The sequence below is a fragment of the Amblyraja radiata genome, chromosome 34, assembly GCF_010909765.2.
Source record: "Amblyraja radiata isolate CabotCenter1 chromosome 34, sAmbRad1.1.pri, whole genome shotgun sequence".
NCBI lineage: Eukaryota > Metazoa > Chordata > Chondrichthyes > Rajiformes > Rajidae > Amblyraja > Amblyraja radiata.
Genome location: NC_045989.1, coordinates 9,504,462 through 9,523,677, shown reverse-complemented (window position 1 = coordinate 9,523,677; position 19,216 = coordinate 9,504,462). Strand labels below are relative to the sequence as shown.

The 19,216-nt window shown below is 43.6% G+C and overlaps 1 protein-coding gene across 1 annotated transcript in view; it reads left to right on the top strand.

The window, feature by feature from the left end:
- nox5 (NADPH oxidase 5) overlaps window positions 1–19,216 on the top strand; it is a 71,360-nt gene that overhangs the window by 7,946 nt on the left and 44,198 nt on the right. The window contains exons 2-7 of the mRNA XM_033050097.1: window positions 5,764–5,887; window positions 8,325–8,475; window positions 10,567–10,777; window positions 13,559–13,796; window positions 15,523–15,676; window positions 16,565–16,740. Of these exons, the coding sequence (XP_032905988.1) occupies window positions 5,764–5,887; window positions 8,325–8,475; window positions 10,567–10,777; window positions 13,559–13,796; window positions 15,523–15,676; window positions 16,565–16,740 (1,054 nt within the window). The remainder of the gene's footprint in view (window positions 1–5,763; window positions 5,888–8,324; window positions 8,476–10,566; window positions 10,778–13,558; window positions 13,797–15,522; window positions 15,677–16,564; window positions 16,741–19,216) is intronic.

Genomic DNA, 19,216 nt, shown 5'->3' with positions numbered 1-19,216 from the left:
GTGAGGTTGACAGAGTGGGAGGGTGTTTATTTAGGGTTTTAATTAAATGCTAAGATGAACGGCGTGAAATCGTTTGACATCCTGCTTGCTGGTTCTGACATCTCAATAGCAATGACGACTAATTGTAATCACACATCACCTTTTTCCACGAAGGAACAAATAAGCACACTTAATTAAAGCTCGCTGCCCAGGTGTTCCTGATAGCTGATAAATAAAGATGGAACTGTGGTATGCAAATATAGCTTTTAATCCAGTTCTATTTAAAGTGTTTTGTTCATTCATTTTTCAGGTTGTGGGGGGGTCACCCGCCTGTTTTTGTTGCCCGTCTAATTGCCTCAGAAACCAATGTCTTGCTGGGCTAATTCAGAGGACATTTATGAGTGCTGGCTGTGAAGGCTTATAAAGTGGGGCCGCCTGCCAATGCTCACTGACCCCAGGGATAGTCAACTGATCGAGACTCGGGAAAGTTCCTGGGTGCATTTGACCCCAAGTGGTCAGCAGCTGTAGTAGAAGAGGGATGAAGAAGATCCTTGCTTCTCCTCTATTTCTCTCACGATACCTTTTAATTGCATTGAGATGGCTCTGGAGTCCCACATGCACCAGACTAGGTAGGGTTGGAAGAAGGGAAGAGCCAGATACTCTGAGCTGGTGACATTGGCGAAGTAAACAGATGTGAACATGGAAGTGAATTTCAATCAATAGTTCTTGGTTCTTGGTTTCTTGGTCCTCCAAAATATTCCAAATGGAATTCAGTAAGAACAAGAAGGAGAGCAGATGTCATTGAGGGTGGGCAAGGTGAAGGAGAGCGATGGATATCCCAAGCAGGAACACATACCTTTCCTTAGCAAATATCTGTCTGCATCCCTCTTGACTGCCACTCCTTCGCAGGCATTTTCTTTCATTCCCTCCAACTGAAAACCTCTTTAATATCGAACTGTTGCATCCAGATTCAATCTTTCCTTGGCTTCAGGATGTCTTATCTTGGCTCCACTGATGCTGCCTGACCTGCTGTGTTGCTCCAGCATTTTTTTGTTTTCCCTAACTAAATGTAACACCCTGACTCGAAACCTATAATTGGTAATCTTCAAATATATAAGGGAGCATGAGGGAGAAGATGCACTATAGAGAGAATCTCGAATGGAGATCTGCGGGTTGCATTGCATTTCATATAATAACAGAAAGTGTTGGAAATATTCCACAAGTCTGGCTGCATCTGTAATAGTTTATGTTTTGACTTTTATTTTTTCACAGAAGGTGATGGGGGGGCTGGGGTGGTGGTGGTGGAGGCGGAGGCAAATTGAATGAGGGGACATTGTTAAAAAGTTGGGGTGCATTAGAGCAACTTCTTGTAGAAGTAAATTTCTAGCATCCTGTTATTATGGAGACTTGATCGCTGGGATTATTTAAAATGGAATCAAAGAATTATTGGAAAGATTAGGACATTGAGGTCTACAGGGAACTGGTACAGAAGAGCAGGTGAGGCCATGACCACAGTGAATAGCAGGGCAGGTTTGAGGGGCTAAGTAATGCAATCCTGCTCCTGCGAAAGACACAAAATGCTGGAGTAACCCTGCAGGTTAGGCAGCATCTCTGGAGAGAACATGAATAGGTGATGTGTCTGAAGGGGTTCCTTCTTCAGACCCGAACCGAAACGTCACCTATCCATGTTCTCAAAGGATGCTTCCTGACCCACTGAGTTCCTCCAGCATTTTGTGTCTTTCTTCGGTAAACCAGCATCTGCAGTTCCTTGTTTCTTCCGTAATCCTGTTTCTGTTTTCTCATGTTGGAGTATTCTAACCTGTTTCACAGACAGTAGGGTCTGCACAGAAGGAGATTATGTTCTCATGCTCCTGCCACCCCTTTGTTCACCATTATGCTTGAATCTTATTAAAGTAATCCATGTCCACAAACCTCCTAATACATGGGAACTTCAACAATTAAATACAACTAAATATTAAATGCAACTAAAACTTAAATACAGGCATTTGAGCCTCCATTGAACTTAGAATTCACCATGAAGAATTGTGTTTGGAGTTAGTTTTACTAAATGTCATAATCTTATTTCTCCCCATTGCCCATGTATATATATGACCTTTAATAGATAATTACATGAATTTTATCAATTAACTAAATGTAAAATCAAAAATCAATGCAAAGCACCAGTGAAATGACTTTATTCGTAATTAGTTATCATCTTTTCAAATGAGATGCTTATGTTATAATCACAGTCTTCTGTCTTTAATTAAATTATTGTCTTTGCATTACACTATTGTAATGTTTTAGATCACTGTCTTCACGTTTCATCAATGAAACCATTTTTTGGGAGCCAAGCATGAAATTAGATGAAGTAGAAGGAAGAAATGCTGGAAGCATTATGGAATTAATCCTGGTGAGGACAAGGGGATGGATTTGGAGCATTTCAACAAAGCATTCAAAGTAAAACATATCTTTAGAAGACAGAGAATATATCATTAATGTAGCCAGTCGTCTGCCTCATGGTCAACTCTGCGTGGTGTTCAGACGTGACAGTCCTGTCCAACTCCTGCTCTCCACACCTCGAACATCTGGCGGTGAAGTGCCGTCCCTTCTATCTCCCAAGAGAATTCACCTCCGTTATCCTGACCGCGGTCTACATCCCACCCCAGGCAGACGTCCGTCTGGCACTGGAGGAGCTGCAGGCCGTGGTCAACAAACACCAGACGTCTTACCCCGAGGCATTTACCACCATTGCTGGGGACTTCAATAAGGCGAACCTCAAGAAATCACTCCCCAACTTCCACCAACATGTCTCCTGCTGCACCAGAGGACCTAACACCCTCGACCACTGCTACACCACCATCAAGAATGCCTATCGTTCAATCCCTCGCCCTCACTTCGGTAAGTCCGACCATACCGCGGTGCTGCTTCTTCCTGCCTACAGGCAGCAATTAAAGAGCGCACCCCCAGAAGTGAGGACAGCACAGAGCTGGTCGGGGGGGGGGGGGGGGGGGGGGGGGCAGAAGAACAACTCCAGGACTGTTTGGAGTCTTTAGACTGGGCAATGTTCAAGGACTCGGCAACGGACTTGAACGAATATGCCACAGTCGTTACAGACTTCATAAAGAAATGTGTGGAGGACTGCATCCCTACAAAAACCTTCCGAGTGTTTCCCAATCAGAAACCTTGGATGAACTTTGAGATCCGCACTTTCCTGAAGTCCAGACACAGGGCATTCACCTCCAATGATACAGTGACCTACATGAAGACCAAATACGACCTTGGTAAGGCCATCAAAAAGGCCAAAAGGGACTTCTGCTCCAAACTGGAGGACGAGACAGATGTTCGGCAGCTGTGGCAGGGTCTGAATGCAATCACCTCCTACAAGGCAAAACCAGGAGGCAGCTCGAATGTCGGTGTAACATCACTCCCTGACGAGCTCAATGCGTTTTACGCACGCTTTGACAGGGAGAATACTGATGTGCCTTCCCGATCCCCCATTCGCTGTGATGGCATTTCAGTCTCAGTCACAGAGGCCAATGTCAGGAAATCCTTCAGAGGGGTGAACCCCCGAAAAGCACCTGGACCTGATGGTATACCCGGTCGTGTTCTAAAAACCTGTGCGGACCAACTGGCGGGAGTTTTTACGGACATTTTCAACATCTCACTTCTGAGGTCCCCACCTGCTTTAAAAGGGCATCAATTATACCGGTGCCCAAGAAGAGTAAGGTGACGTGCCTCAATGATTATCGACCAGTGGCACTAACGCCGGTGGTGATGAAGTGCTTTGAGAGGTTGATCATGGAGCAAATCAACTCCTACCTCGACAAAGACCTGGACCCACTGCAGTTCGCGTACCGCCACAACAGATCAATGGTGGATGCGATCTCGCTGGCCCTCCACTCCGCACTGGACCACTTGGGCAACAAAAACTCATATGTCAGGCTGTTATTCATTGATTACAGCTCGGCATTTAACACAATCATCCCCTCCAAACTGGTTACCAAACTCGCAGAACTGGGTCTCTGCGCATCCCTCTGCAACTGGATCCTCGACTTCCTCGTCCACAGACCACAGTCTGTTCGTATTGGTGGAAATGTGTCAGCCTCGATAACAATCAGCACGGGAGCACCTCAAGGCTGCGTGCTCAGCCGCCTGCTGTACTCACTCTATACCCATGACTGCGTAGCGAATCACACTGCGAACTCCATCATCAAGTTCGCTGACGACACCACTATTGTGGGGCGTATCACTGATGGGGATGAGTCAGAGTACAGAAGAGAGATCGAGCAACTGTCCATATGGTGCCAGCGCAATAACCTGGCCCTCAACACCAGCAAAACCAAGGAACTGATTGTGGACTTTGGAAGGAGTAGGAGGGGGACCCACAGCCCCATTTATATCAACGGGTCGATAGTTGAAAGGGTCAAGAACTTCAAATTCCTGGGCGTGCACATCTCTGAAGATCATTCCTGGTCCGAGAACACTAACGCAATTATCAAAAAAGCTCATCAGCGCCTCTACTTCCTGAGAAGATTACGGAGAGTCGGATTGTCAAGGAAGACTCTCTCTAACTTCTACAGGTGCACAGTCGAGAGCATGCTGACCGGTTGTATCGTGGCTTGGTTCGGCAATTTGAGCGCCCTGGAGAGGAAAAGATTACAAAAAGTAGTAAACACTGCCCAGTCCATCATCGGCTCTGACCTTCCTTCCATCGAGGGGATCTATCGCAGTCGCTGCCTCAAAAAGGCTGGCAGTATCATCAAAGACCCACACCATCCAGGCCACACACTCATCTCCCTGCTGCCTTCAGGTAGAAGGTACAGGAGCCTGAAGACTGCAACAACCAGGTTCAGGAATAGCTACTTCCCCTCAGCCATCAGGCTATTAAACCTGGCTCGGACAAAACTCTGATTATTAACAACCACTTTCTGTTATTTGCACTTTACCAGTTTATTTATTCATGTGTGTATATATTTATATCATGGTATATGGACACATTTATCTGTTTTGTAGTAAATGCCTACTATTTTCTGTGTGCTTAAGCAAAGCAAGAATTTCATTGTCCTATACAGGGACACATGACAATAAACTCACTTGTACTTGAACTTGAAGATTTTGCTAGATTCAATAAATGAGAATTTATGTGGCTTGTCTCTTTGACCGGAAGGTGTATCTGAGTTTTATGCACATTTACAATATTCTGCAATAATAAGTAAAAATCTTCCTTAATATATGTTGTAAATATATAGTCAATTTCTCAGCATTAAAAGAGATCAATTAATATTTTTTGGGAGGTGTTTACCTGAGACTCCATGTGGTTAGATTCCCCATTTGTATCTGTATTTTTCTTAAAGCATCAATGTTTCCTTGAAGGTTTGGAGCATAAAGTTGCAAGTACTGTTACAGATATTACTTCCCCGATAACTTGATGAAGTTAAAATGACATCTGTCAAAATTATACTTTTCTCATTGTTTGTTATGACAACAGGTCAATAGACATGGTCTAAATGCAAGTCTAAAATAGACAATAGACATGGTCTAAATGCAGCAGAATGCAAGTTGGGAATAATAAGTAAGTAGAGAGAAACGTTTATAATCAATATCTCTCGGACTTTCAAAAAAATGTATTGAAGGCTTCAATGGATAAGTAAACCTTTTGTGAGGTTTTAGGGAATGATTGGTAACTTTGGACAGAAAGGTTGGAGGGACTGAGATGTTATTTCCAACGACATTTGCTATTTCCATGTATTGATCCGTTGTGGAATCATGCTTTGCCTGTTACAGCACTATCAGCATGGATGATGATGCCAAGTGGTTGGAGTGGGTAACTAAACAGTTCGAAAATATCGCCGGCGAGGATAAGGAGATTGATTTGGAAGAATTCAAGAAAGCTCTCAAAGTGAAAGAGGCAAGCATTAATTCGCGCACTAAGAGAGTATTTCACATCCGCTGATATTTCATGCCTCAGTCATCGCAGCTTGTTGGAGTTAAACTGGAATAGGTGCAATATCTTTCCTGTGAACAACCACTGTAGGCGGGCAATCAAATTGCCACACGCCATAATTTTATGTGCTGTGTGGTTTAACTTAAACAAAAAATAAGCGCAAAGGTAAAATGTGGACTCTCCTTTATGTTCAAGTGTTGAGGATCACAGAGATATATAGTGGCATCTGAATTCGAAACATTTGAATGCCACCATTATGATTTTGGATCACAGACAGGGTGGCCACTCATGCAGATGTTATTATAATATAAATATAAATAATATAATATAATATAATTGATATAAAATCTTTTCAATCTGCTTTGATATAACTAGAGAGCCCCTACCTGTGGGAACCGCAGGTTGACAACTCCAGCATTGGGTACCAACAACTCTTGGATATGTACTGACCCGTCATGACGGCTCTCATTTGGACAAACCTCCCCTTCCGACCATCAGCACATCCATCTGCCAGCAGAACCTTTGCTTGGCTTCCCCTCACATTTGCCTATTTGTAGCCTAACCCCCTTAAACTTCACATAGAGCTATCACCCTCCCTAATAAGATCCCTTCTGCCTTTACAATCACTAGCCCTATCCATGCCCCTCCCACCACAAACTTGACTATCAACTTCCTGCTACAACCTGCCCCCAACCCACTTACACATTGAGCTAAACAAGACCCAACCCCTTACTTATACTCAATTCTAACGTGCCTCCTACCCCACCCCCTACCCCCATTCAACTCTACCACATGATCTGGACTTGGTCGGAGCTGAACCTACCTGGTTATTTTGACAGTGCATCAGGGTAAAACTGCTGAAGTTTGTATTGATAGATCATCATATCAAACCAATAAAGATCAGGAAGGGTTATGATCCGAAACGTCACCCATCCTTTTTCTCCAGAGATGCTGCCTGACTCGCTGAGTTACTCCAGCACTTTGTGTTGAAGATTAGGACACATCTGGCCCACAGGCATCTGACCAATAGGCATTGTTACAATGTTTAATACACCAGTTGCAGCTGCTATCCCCTCAACCCCTCCCCTCCCTCCCCACAATTAAAAAAAAAAATTTAAATTTATTTTTAATTTTTTATTTTTTATTTATTTTTAATTTATTTTTTTATTTAAATTTTTTTTTTTTTTAATCGTATTTGTGTGGATGTGTACGTATGTGAGTGTTGTTTATCCCCGGGTGGCGAGGGTGGGTAAGGGTAAGGGTAAGGGTTTTGAGGGTCGTTTACATACTGTTGTACAATTATGTCCTGATTATCACTGTCTGTTATCATTGTATGTATGCAAATTGCTGTTAAATTCAAAATTCAAATAAAAAGATTTAAACTAATACACCAGTTGAATTCCTCTTAGATAGTTCAATAAGCAAAATAAATCTTCTCTCCTGTTGAAGTCCTAAGTCCACTGATCCCAGCCAGGATAATGATTATCTCGTCATCAACACTGCTTCTGTGTTCTTGCTGGAGATTCCAATTCTTACACTCCTTCTTGTTCCCTTTCCCCTGCACTCTTTTCAAATCTTCCATTGCAAGTTCAAATTTTGCACTGAAGCTTCGACTTCAATCTGTTCCCTAACACTTAAAATCCACTATACAAAGGGTAATATTTCAAAATCAAGAACCAGAGCGAAACACGAGAACGCCTTTTTAATGGAGAACGTTGTTCGGACCAGGAAAGTTCCGACCAGCTATCGTCATTGTTAAGACCAGTAATACCATTCCTGAAAAGGTTACTGGAGGCAGATTAAAAGATAACCTGAAAAAGGAACATGGTTAAGAAATTGAAATGTAAGCGTTTATAATGCTTTGGACAATGAAGAGGTGAAAGAATCTGTAAAGAGCTTAATCTCACACATGTAAATACCATAGTCTCTCACAGGTTGAAGCACAAGCATCTTTATTGTTCAGGTCTCCATCATCTAAGCAGTACATCACACTTTCTCACTACTGCTGCTACTGGCAGAGAGTCGGCGAGTTCTTACAGTATAAATGTTACCATTAGGCGAGGTTATAATTACTAAGCATTCTAACTATCTAACATGCAATAGCCAATCTACATAATCTAATTAAATAGTCCTTTCAAAGACCTGATGCACGTGCTATGAAGGTCCCGACAACAGAAAGAGAAATGTTTCCCAAGTGTCACAAACCAGAGAACACAGAACTAAGTGATAGGATAAAGAAACACATGTTACCTGAAATAAAATTGTAATGAGGAGATGGGGTCTAGAATAAATGAACAAGGACATGTTGAGACTTTACTGTGATTGCAGGATGGGCTGGGATTTGTGCTATTGATTCCAGGAAGGCTTGATTTTCTTTTTGTTTCTTTCTCTATTTTGCCAGTCCTTCTTCGCAGAAAGGTTTTTTGCTCTGTTTGACTCTGATGGGAGTGGCAGCATAAGCCTGGATGAATTGCTGAAGGCTCTAAATCTCCTTACGCATGGGAGTGAAACAGACAAGCTACGCTTCCTCTTCCAAGTCTATGATGTCGATGGTAATAATCTTTACTTCATGACGTACCCTTGTGGAGCAGACCTGATGGGCTGAATGGCATAATTCTGCTCCTATGTCTTTTGATAAAAGTGAATTGCGTTTTATGGCACATGCATTATAATCATTATTCTAATGCCACACTCAGGACTGAAGAAACGTTGTCCTCTACTTTATAGAATAATGAGAGGTGATCTCATTGAGGTGGATTATCAGGGTAAACGTTGAAGATTAGTTCCTGTATCTGGAGAGTTGAGAACTGGAAACACACTTCATAGATTGGCCACTTAGGACAGCTATGAGGACAAATATCTTCATTTGGAGATATTTGGAATTTTTGGAATTCTTTAGGCCAGAATGTTGCCAATGCTCGGTCAATGTGTATGTTCACGGCTGTGGTCAATACTGCTCCAGACACAAAGGTATTGAGTTGGGGATTGGCCTTCGGACAGGACCTACCAAAATGAAGATTTGAGGAAACTAAAGATCTCTTTCGTCTCAACAGAGTTGGTGCCAATTTGGAGAGAATCTGTTGCAGGGAGTGAGATTGCTCCCTCAGATGGCAAAGGCTCAATACCCCCATCTTTGCAAAATTAGAGGGTTAAATTAGTCTTTGAATGTCAGCACTAGATATGTGAATACACACTGATGGCTGGTTCAGCTGACCTCCACACACTCACCTTTGTCACCTTCAAAGGGTTGAATGCTCAAAGGGTAGTTTTGTTTAGAGATATAGCTCGGAAACAGGCCCTTCAGCCAACCAAGTCTGCACCGATCAGCAATCCCCGCACATTAACACTACCCTACACACTAGGGACAATTTACATTGATACCAAGCTAATTAACCTACAAACCTGTACGTCTTTGGAGTGTGGGAGGAAACCGAAGATCTTGGAGAAAACCCATGCAGGTCACGGGGAGAACGTGCAAACTCTGTACAGACAGTATCCGTAGTCGGGATCGAACCCGGTTCTCTGGTGTTCTAAGGCAGCAACTCTACCGCTGCGCCACCGTGCCGACCCTACATCAGACGTATCATCAGCTGCCAATTGCTACACTCACCTTGGATGCTGATGAATAAAGATGAATTTCTCCCCATAATCTTACTTGTTTTTTTCTAAAATCATGTGGAAAGTACAAGGTTACAGCACATCATTTGACCCAGCAATTCCTCTACTAACAGCAGTCTTCATCTCATACGCCTCCCTTCTTCTCTATCTTTTTATAACTCTTGTATGTAATATATTCCTCAATATTGGCATGATTTCGGCTTTGATCAGAACCTCCAATAGTGCATTCCCTTCTGCTTTTCTGTTCTAAATCATTTCCAATTTGTAGCGAATGCACAGAAGTGGAATCAATTGAAATGTGACACTGAACCATCCAAAGAGCTGTTGCAACAAACACTTAATCGGAACAGGTAGACAAAAATGCTGGAGAAACTCAGCGGGTGCGGCAGCATCTATGGAACGAAGGATATAGGCAACGTTTTGGCCCGAAACGTTGCCTATTTCCTTCGCTCCATAGATGCTGCCGCACTCGCTGAGTTTCTCAAGCATTTTTGTCTACCTTCGATTTTCCAGCATCTGCAGTTCCTTCTTGATCACATAATCGGAACAATAAGTTTTTAAGGAAAGATTTGGAGAAATAGTTTCCGATCTAAGGGCCCAGGAATATTTTGTCACAATGGTCAGAAGTGCAGCAAAGTTATTTCTGGAATGTGATTGCGAGGATTGGACAGGTACATGGAGAGGGAAGGTTTAGAGGAACATGGGCCAAACGCTGGCAGGTGGGACTGGTGTAGATGGGGCATCTTGGTCGGCAAGTTGGGCTGAAGAGCCTGTTTCCATGCTGTATGACTCTAATTGGAGGTGCGGCGTGCCCTTGGAGGTTGGAGGGGGTCACAAATAAGACACACGTTGGAGGCCATCGAAGGATTTGAAAATAAGGAAGATTATTTTCTCTAGTTAACGCCTGACAGCAATTGAACCCTTTGGTCTCTCTTTGTTACCATCCTTGTTAAGCCATGCTGTAACTCTCTGTTCTAATGAAGATAGCCACAGTTTACCATTGTTGACATTGAATCTAACCACAGGCAGCGGCTCCATTGACCCTGATGAGCTGCGCACGGTCCTCAAATCCTGCTTGCGGGAAAGTGCCATATCGTTGCCGGAGGAGAAGTTGGATGACCTCACTCTGGCGCTCTTTGAATCTGCTGATAAAGACAACAGTGGCACCATTACCTTTGAGGAGCTTAAGGAGGAGCTAGAAAACCTTCCAGAAGTAATGGAGAACTTAACAATCAGGTAATCAGTTTGAAACAAATCCAGTTCTTAGCCCGCTCTTGGCTGTGTCAACATTGACTGGAACAACATTTTTCATTTCACTTGATACATTTGATAAAAGCAACAGATCAAGTTGATTGGTTTAGCTTGATGTTTTGTTCATTATTGGGGAGAAAAGAAGAAACTTAAACTTACATCCAACCCCTTAGCATCCTGGGGCTCACCTGGGCTTACATGGATAGGGGGTGCCCTGTACTTCAAACATGTGGACAGGAGTTTGGACTTTTGACTGTTTCTTTTCCTTTGCAAATGGCGCCAAAATATGGCAACTGTGCATTTGTGGTTGTGCAAAAGAATTTTACGGTGATGTGCATACGTGAAAATAAAGAGCCATTGAACGCCTGAACCCCTGACCTGGGGATAATCCTGACCTCAGGTGCTTTTGGCGTGAGGTTTGCACGTTCTCCCTGTGACCGTCTGAATTTAACTAGAGTGCTCCAGTTTCCTCCCAAATCCCAAAGCCAATGAGTTTGCAGATTAATTGGCAGTTGTAAATTTCCTCCAATGTGTAGTTGGGGCGAGAGAGTTGATGCCAATGTGAAGAGAATTTGTGATGGGGAAAACTAGTGAGGAGTGGGATTGCTCACTCAGTTGGCTAAGACTCAATACCCCAAAATAGTACCCTTTGTCATAAGGAAATATGGAAACCCACACTGTGACTAACACAGGGTTCAGATTTTCCCACAAATAGTAAGAGGCAGATGATGATCTATCCTGGTGACATTTGTTTGTGGATACTGAGCACCATTTTTTTCAATTGCATTATGATCAGTGTAGTGAAGCTACAGGTAGTGCAACAATCTCACCACTCCAGCAACCCGGGTTTAATCCTGACTTCCAGTTTTGTCTTATGGAGTCTGCACATTCTCCAGTGATTGTGTAGGTTTTCTCCAGTTTCCTTATATATCCCAAAGTCACGCAGCAATCCCCAGATCATTCCCACATAGGGTCACAGACACAGGAATACTGACCAATGATTCCTCTCCCGAGTACAAGAATAACAAGCACATTGGAAGTGACAGTTCCGTGTAGAATCCCTGTCTCTGCACTGGGCTTGCATCTCAGATCCTTTAGTTCAGTTGGGACATACACCATGGAAACAGGCCCTTCGGCCCACCGAGTCCATGCTGAGCAGCGATTCCCACACACTAACGCTATCCTACACACACGAGGGACAATTTATAATTTTACCAAGCCAATTAGCCTACAAACCTGTATGTTTTTGGAGTGCGGGAGGAAACCGGAGATCCCGGAGAAAAACCCACGCAGGTCACGGGGAGAACGTACAAGCTCCCTACAGACAGAAGCTGTAGTCAGGATCGAACCTGGGTCTCTGGCGCTGTAAAGCAGCAACTGTTCCGCTGCGCTAGCTACCTTCTCGACTGACTCTGTCCTTTTGTGGTAAATTCATTGCATCCACTCTCAGTTCCACCAGAATCGTGCTGCAACCTCACCATCATATTAAACCAGAAAGGAGGAAGGATTGATTGCAATTTGTTTCATGCTGCTCCTTGAATACACAATCTCTAATTGCCTTCTGCTATAGGTTGATTAATTAAGTGTAAACCAGAGGCTATGTTTGACTTTGACAGTTAATTATATTTAAATATCTTTGACAGTAAGGGCCTGCACTCTTAAGTGTATACAGAGACTTCTTGTTGGTTAATGTGGAGCCGTGTAGAGTTAAGGGCCTGTCCCAATTGGGCGTCATTTGCGCGTCACGCAGATGGCATCTTGACGTGCACATGATGCATGCGCATGGTGCGTGGTGACCATGCACCATGCGCGCGTAATGTGCACCATGCGCACATCACGTGCATGTCACAATGCGCGCGTCGTGCGCCGTGACGCGTAAATGATGTCGCGTAAATTACCCGCAAATGGCGCCCAAGTGGGACAGGCCAAACTGATATTTGATCCTGAAATTGTGAAGCTTTAAATGCAAACATTTAAAAACTGATTTTCAAATCAGATAGCCTGTGTGTCACGCCTAACATTAAAATAACTATTTAAAGAGCAGACAAGGTATCAATTCTGTATTTGTTACTGCAGGCATTTTGTGGTTCAAAGCACATGTGTTGTGGACCAGCAACAGAAGTGTGTGTTAGTTTCTAGAGGAAGGATTCATATTTGTTGAGTGATTTACCACTAGTGGGATATTCGTGGGGATTAGTCTGGGTGAGTTGATACCCATTGTAAATATGGGCTGACCATGATCAGGCTGCAGTGCTGAAATGATGCCAGCACAGCCAATCTGGAGCTCCGGCCGGTGGCACTACTTACTCACGCATTGTTCTGAATGCTTGGGGACAAGGAGACACATCCTTCCATCCCCACCGCACACCACTGGTCAGCATGGAGTAGTTGGGCCGAAGGGCCTGTTTCTGTGCCTTGTGACCACTCTCTCAAACCAGTGATATTAAAGGGACTACTTTCAATTTTATTGTTGATTATTTTCTACCATTTGGACTGGTTCTCCGTTTAATATTGGGCAATATATGCAGGTTTTCCTCGTGACTCTTGCATCCTAAAAAATGAATTAAAAAAAGCCAAAAATAAGTTGGCAGTGGGATAAGTAGAGGAACAAAGGGTGGATCCAGCGATATAAATGGGATTAGCAGAACCCTATGTGAGATATTGAATGCAATGATGATTATGGCTGATTAATAATACCCTTGAGGATATCTCCAGTGAGTACGTTCTAACAGAAGCTAACTTGGTGATATGTTCAATCTCCTCCAGCGCTGCCAACTGGTTAAAACCACCGATTGCGGAGAACTACACAAGAAAACCCCCCCGTTACCTGACTCCAGCCTACTGGCACAATAACAGCCGCAAGCTGCTCTTCATGTGCTGCTACCTGCTGATCAACATCTTGCTTTTTGCATTTGCGGCAGTGAACCAAAGCAGCTTTGGTGAATGGTATATGGTGGCAAAAGGCTGTGGTCAGTGCCTTAACTTCAATTGCACCTTCATCGTGGTGAGTGATGGCACGCCGGTTTTACTCCGTCTGCAAATCTCTAATTCACCTTTCAATTTCTATGCTGTGCTTTATGGCACCTGCGTGGGTTTCATCCTCCAGGCCCAGCGTGAATAAATGTACTGTATCTTCCCCTCATCTTGCCTCAACCCTAATAGGTATCTTGGTTCATCGTGGGTCACTGGCCAGTAAGCTAGGTTGCCCAGGACTCTCCCTTCTCAGGGTAGCCCTCCCGTCCCCTTTTCAGTTATGACTATTTTATCATTCCCTTTTATTTCGCCCTATATTCGTTCGAATCCCGTTACAATTGTGACCCTGTCGACTACGCCAATTCTGTTTCTGCACTGTATTATTAACTAAACTAAACTAAACTAAATGAGAAGGGAGATTACCATGAAAGGGTGTGTCTTAAGAAAGGCAGTTTCCAAGGCTAGAGAAATCTACTGTTTTGAAAACACATTTGAACCTCTGGACCATAGAGAGTAAAACCAAATATAAATAAGAATTTGCCCTTCCAATGGGGCAGTGTCTGACCCACCCGATGGCCAACTCAAGAGAACCGTTGGTGAATGGCTGTGACTGCTGGCTTTGAACATTATTCACAATCCAGACAGTTGGAAATGTAAAATACTTTATAAAATATTATACGCTGACTAAATAGGACACCAAATGTTGAATCTGGTGAAAATCCACAATACTGGTCAAAGTCCGAAGATGGATCATTGGCCACTGGTTTCTTTGTCCATCAGATCATTTATTTATAGAATATAGAACATAACATTGTACAGCACAGGAACAGTTCCTTTGGCCCTCAAATTCTTTACCGAACAGGAGGCCAAGATAAACTAATCTCATCTGCCTGCACACATGATTCCTATTCCTCCAGTCCCTGCATATCCATGTATCTATTCAAATGTCTCTTGAATAGCCATTATCATATCTGCCTTCACCACCAGCCATCGGAGCATACTCCAAACACCCACCACTCTCTGTGTAAAAAAGACTTGCCCCACATATCACCTTTAAACCTTGCCCTTCTCACCTTAATGTTATGCCCTCTCGTCTCTGTCACCATGTTTTTCATTCCTGCAACAATACCAGTCGGCGCAACTAGCCTGGTGATTATAGGTGCCACCACTCCCAGTAAAGATCTTATCAATTCCCAGATTCATTTATAACTATATTACATTTATGACTGATTTTAGCTGAATGCAAGAGATGTCAAAGCGTAGGTTCATTAGTGAAAGGAGCATAATTAGGCCATTTGGCCCATCAAGCCATAGTCCACCATTCAATCATGGCTGATCTATCTTTCCCTCTCAACCCCATTTTCCTGTCTTCTCCCCATAGCCCCTGACACCCGCAATAAGCAATAACCTATCTATCTCTGCCTTAAAATTATCCATCGACAGCCTCCACAACCTTCTGTGGCAATGAATTCCACAGTATCACCACCCTCTGACGAAATAAATTCTTCCTCATCTCCTTCCTAAAGGAATGTCCTTTAATTCTGAGACTATGATGTATGGTCCTAGACTCTCCCCCGAGTGGAAACATCCTCTCCACATCAACTCCATCCAGGCCTTTCACTACTCGGTAAAGTGTGCTGTATCAAAAAAAAGTGATGGATTTGGAGCGAATTTGTGTGAACTGATTTTTGTTTTTGTTACTAAGTTTGCTAAAGATTTAAGATGACATTATAGTTTGAAGGTTTTCCATCTTGAAGGTCCTGATGCTGCGCCGATGCCTGACCTGGTTAAGAGCCACCTGGGTGGTGAAGGTGTTGCCTCTGGACCAGCACGTGCTCCTGCACCAGCTGGTGGGATTTGCTATCTGTGGACTGAGTATCGCTCATGCTACTGCACATGTTGCCAACTTTGGTAAGTTGCTCCGAAACAGCAACCGGCAAATATTGCTCGGACACCAAAACACCAAGCAATGTTTTGCAATCAGTAAGACATTTTTCAAGAACTCTAACGGGCCTGTCCCACTGTACGAGGTAATTCAAGAGTTCTCCCGAGTTCTCCCCTGATTCGAGCTCGTGTAATGTACGTAGCGGGTACGTAGGAGCTCGTGGATGTCACGTAGCGGCTCGTACGAGTAACGGTAGGTACTCGGGAAATCCGGTAAACTCGTGACTTTTTTTCAACACTGTGAAAAATGTCCCCGAGTAAAAAAATACTCGTGATGAAGAAAATTGTTACTTTTTGCTCGTACGAGCCGCTACGTACCCGCTACGTACATTACACAAGCTCGAATCAGGGGAGAACTCGGGAGAACTCTTGAATTACCTCGTACAGTGCGACAGGCCCTTACTCAACATCTCCTGTCCCACTTTTGCTCTTTTCCTTTCCCTCTTAAATATGTAATTTCACCCTGTGGGGTGTGTACACATCATGATCCACGCAATGAATATTCAATCAATGAAAGATTTTTTAAAGGACTGTGCACTTGTAGCAATTTTCCTAGAGTGTTCAAAATTAATTTCACATTTATATCTCAAATTAATATTATAGAAGCAGGCCTTTGGTGTATAATCCCCATGCTTCACATGCAATCTTCTCCCAAGACTATTCAGCTCGCCCTGCTCTCTGCTCCTTAACCATGCCACAGACATTGTATATAGTTGAAGAAGGGTCTCCCTCAGAAACGTCACCCATTCCTTCGCTCCAGAGATGCTGCCTGTCCCGCTGAGTTACTCCAGCTTTTTGTTTCTCTCCTTTGTATATCGTTACATGTTTATTGAGGCTTGCTTCATTTTGCTTCAGGGAAAATGACTCACACAGATGGAACCTACCAGCTGTGGGAGTATCTGTTTACCACAAGGCCTGGGATTGGATGGATATATGGATTGGCTTCCATCACTGGCATCATCTTGCAGTTCCTCATCGTTTTGATGTTAATCTGCTCAAGCACGTTCATTCGCAGGAGAGGACACTTTGAGGTACAAGAAAATGAAATTCAACATTAGAGTATGGGTTCACTCTAGTCTGGCACTGTTGGGACCTGACTGGTCAGGCAACAGAAAATGCCAGGCCAGAGAATTCCAACCTATGTGTAAATTAGTGTGCATCACTGAATGACGCCTTGATGTGTGCTTATCATTGTGCATTTGTGTGCAATCTGAGCAGGTGCTCGATTATCCAGATGCATCTCTTTAGACCTCTCCATATTTCCCCTGTGTTAATCTGCTCCTCCCTGTATTTTACCACCTGTTACTAAGAACCCAGAGGGATATATATGTAACAGCAATGACGAGGATGGAACAGAAAAGTAATTGATTGCATTGACTGATTCTCTACTTGTGATGTAAAAAAGACAATGTGCTGGAGGAACTGAACGAGTCAGGCAGCATCTGCAAAGGGAAATGTACAGTTGACGTTTTGGGTTGAGACTCAAGACAAGTCAAGTCAAGTCAAGAGAGTTTATTGTCATGTGTCCCAGATAGGACAATAAAATTCTTGCTTTGCATCAGCACAATGGAATATAGTAGGCATGAATACAGAACATATCATATCAGTAAGTCCATACACCATTATATTAATATACACACACATCAATAAAGAAGCAGATAAAGTGCAAATAACCAGATAATGGTCTATTAGTGTTCAGAGATTTGTTTCAGTTGAGTTTAAAACCTCCTTCTTTCATCTCCGCAACATCGCCAAACTCAGACCCTCCCTCACACATCCCGCTGCTGAAAGACTCATCCATGCCTTCATCTCCTCCCGACTGGACTATTGCAACTCACTTCTCCTTGGCATCAGCTCCACCTACATCAACCGACTCCAACTGGTCCAGAACGCAGCCGCCCGACTCATCACCCACACCAAATCCTGGCATCACATCACTCCAGTCCTCAAACAACTTCACTGGCTTCCCATTTCCCACCGGATCACCTACAAAATCTTTATCCTCACCTACAAAGCCCTCCACCATCTTCCCCCCCCCCCCCCCCCATATCTCACTGACCTCCTCTCCCCCTACCAACCCTCACGGTCCCTCAGATCCACATCAGCCGGTCTCCTCTCCATCCACGTCCAACCTCCGCAGTTTTGGGGACATAGCCTTCTCCAGGGCAGCTCCCAGGCTCTGGAACTCCCTCCCCCAACTGATCCGCAATTCCGTGTCCCTCACCATCTTCCAGTCCCGCCTCAAGACCCATCTCTTCACCTCTGCCTATCCTTAGCCCCACGTCCCCCTCCCTTTTCATCTGTGCATTAATTGCCTCATATTGTGTTTTGAATTGAATTCTGTCTTTACTTTGTGTACTAGTCATGTCTCTACTATTTATTTCATTCCCCTTACATGTTTTTTCTCTACCTGTTAAATTTTGTAAGGTGTCCTTGAGACTCTTGAAAGGCGCCCATAAATAAAATGTATTATTATTATTATTATTAATAGCCTGATGGCTGCGGGGAAGTAGCTTTCTGAACCTGGACATTGCAGTCTTCAGGCTCCTGCACCTTCTACCTGAAGGTAGCGGGCAGATGAGTCTTTAGATTGAAGAAGAAGAGAGTCCGAAGAAGTGTCTCTACCCAAAAATGGCACCTATCTATTTCCCTCAAAAGATGTCGCCTGACCCACTGAGTTTCTCCAGTACTTTGTTTTTCACTCAAAGTTCCAGCATCGGCAGTCTCTTGTGTGTCCAGTGCACTTGTGATTGTTGGGTGAGTCTGACAATTCATGATTAGTCATGGTAACCGCAGCTTGCAGATTTGATAGAATGGTGCAGGAATTCAGATAAGGAATAAAGGGCAGTACATGGATATGCAATGGAAGACATTTAAAGACTGCATGGATGAACTACAAAAATTGTTCATCCCAGTTTGGCAAAAGAATAAATCAGGGAAGGTAGTGCATCCGTGGATAACAAGGGAAATCAGGGATAGTATCAAAGCGAAGGATGATGCGTACAAATTAGCCAGAAAAAGCAGCATACCGGAGGACTGGGAGAAATTCAGAGACCAGCAGAGGAGGACAAAGGGCTTAATTAGGAAAGGAAAAATAGATTATGAAAGAAAACTGGCAGGGAACATAAAAACTGACTGCAAAAGTTTTTATAGATATGTGAAAAGAAAGAGATTAGTTAAAACAAATGTAGGTCCCTTGCAGTCAGAAACGGGTGAGTTGATCATGGGGAACAAGGATATGGCGGACCAATTGAATAACTACTTTGGTTCTGTCTTCACTAAGGAAGACATAAATAATCTGCCGGAAATAGCAGGGGACCGCGGGTCAAAGGAGTTGGAGGAATTGAGTGAAATCCAGGTTAGCCGGGAAGTGGTGTTGGGTAAATTAAATGGATTAAAGGCCGATAAATCCCCAGGGCCAGATAGGCTGCATCCCAGAGTACTTAAGGAAGTAGCTCCAGAAATAGTGGATGCATTAGTAATAATCTTTCAAAACTCTTTAGATTC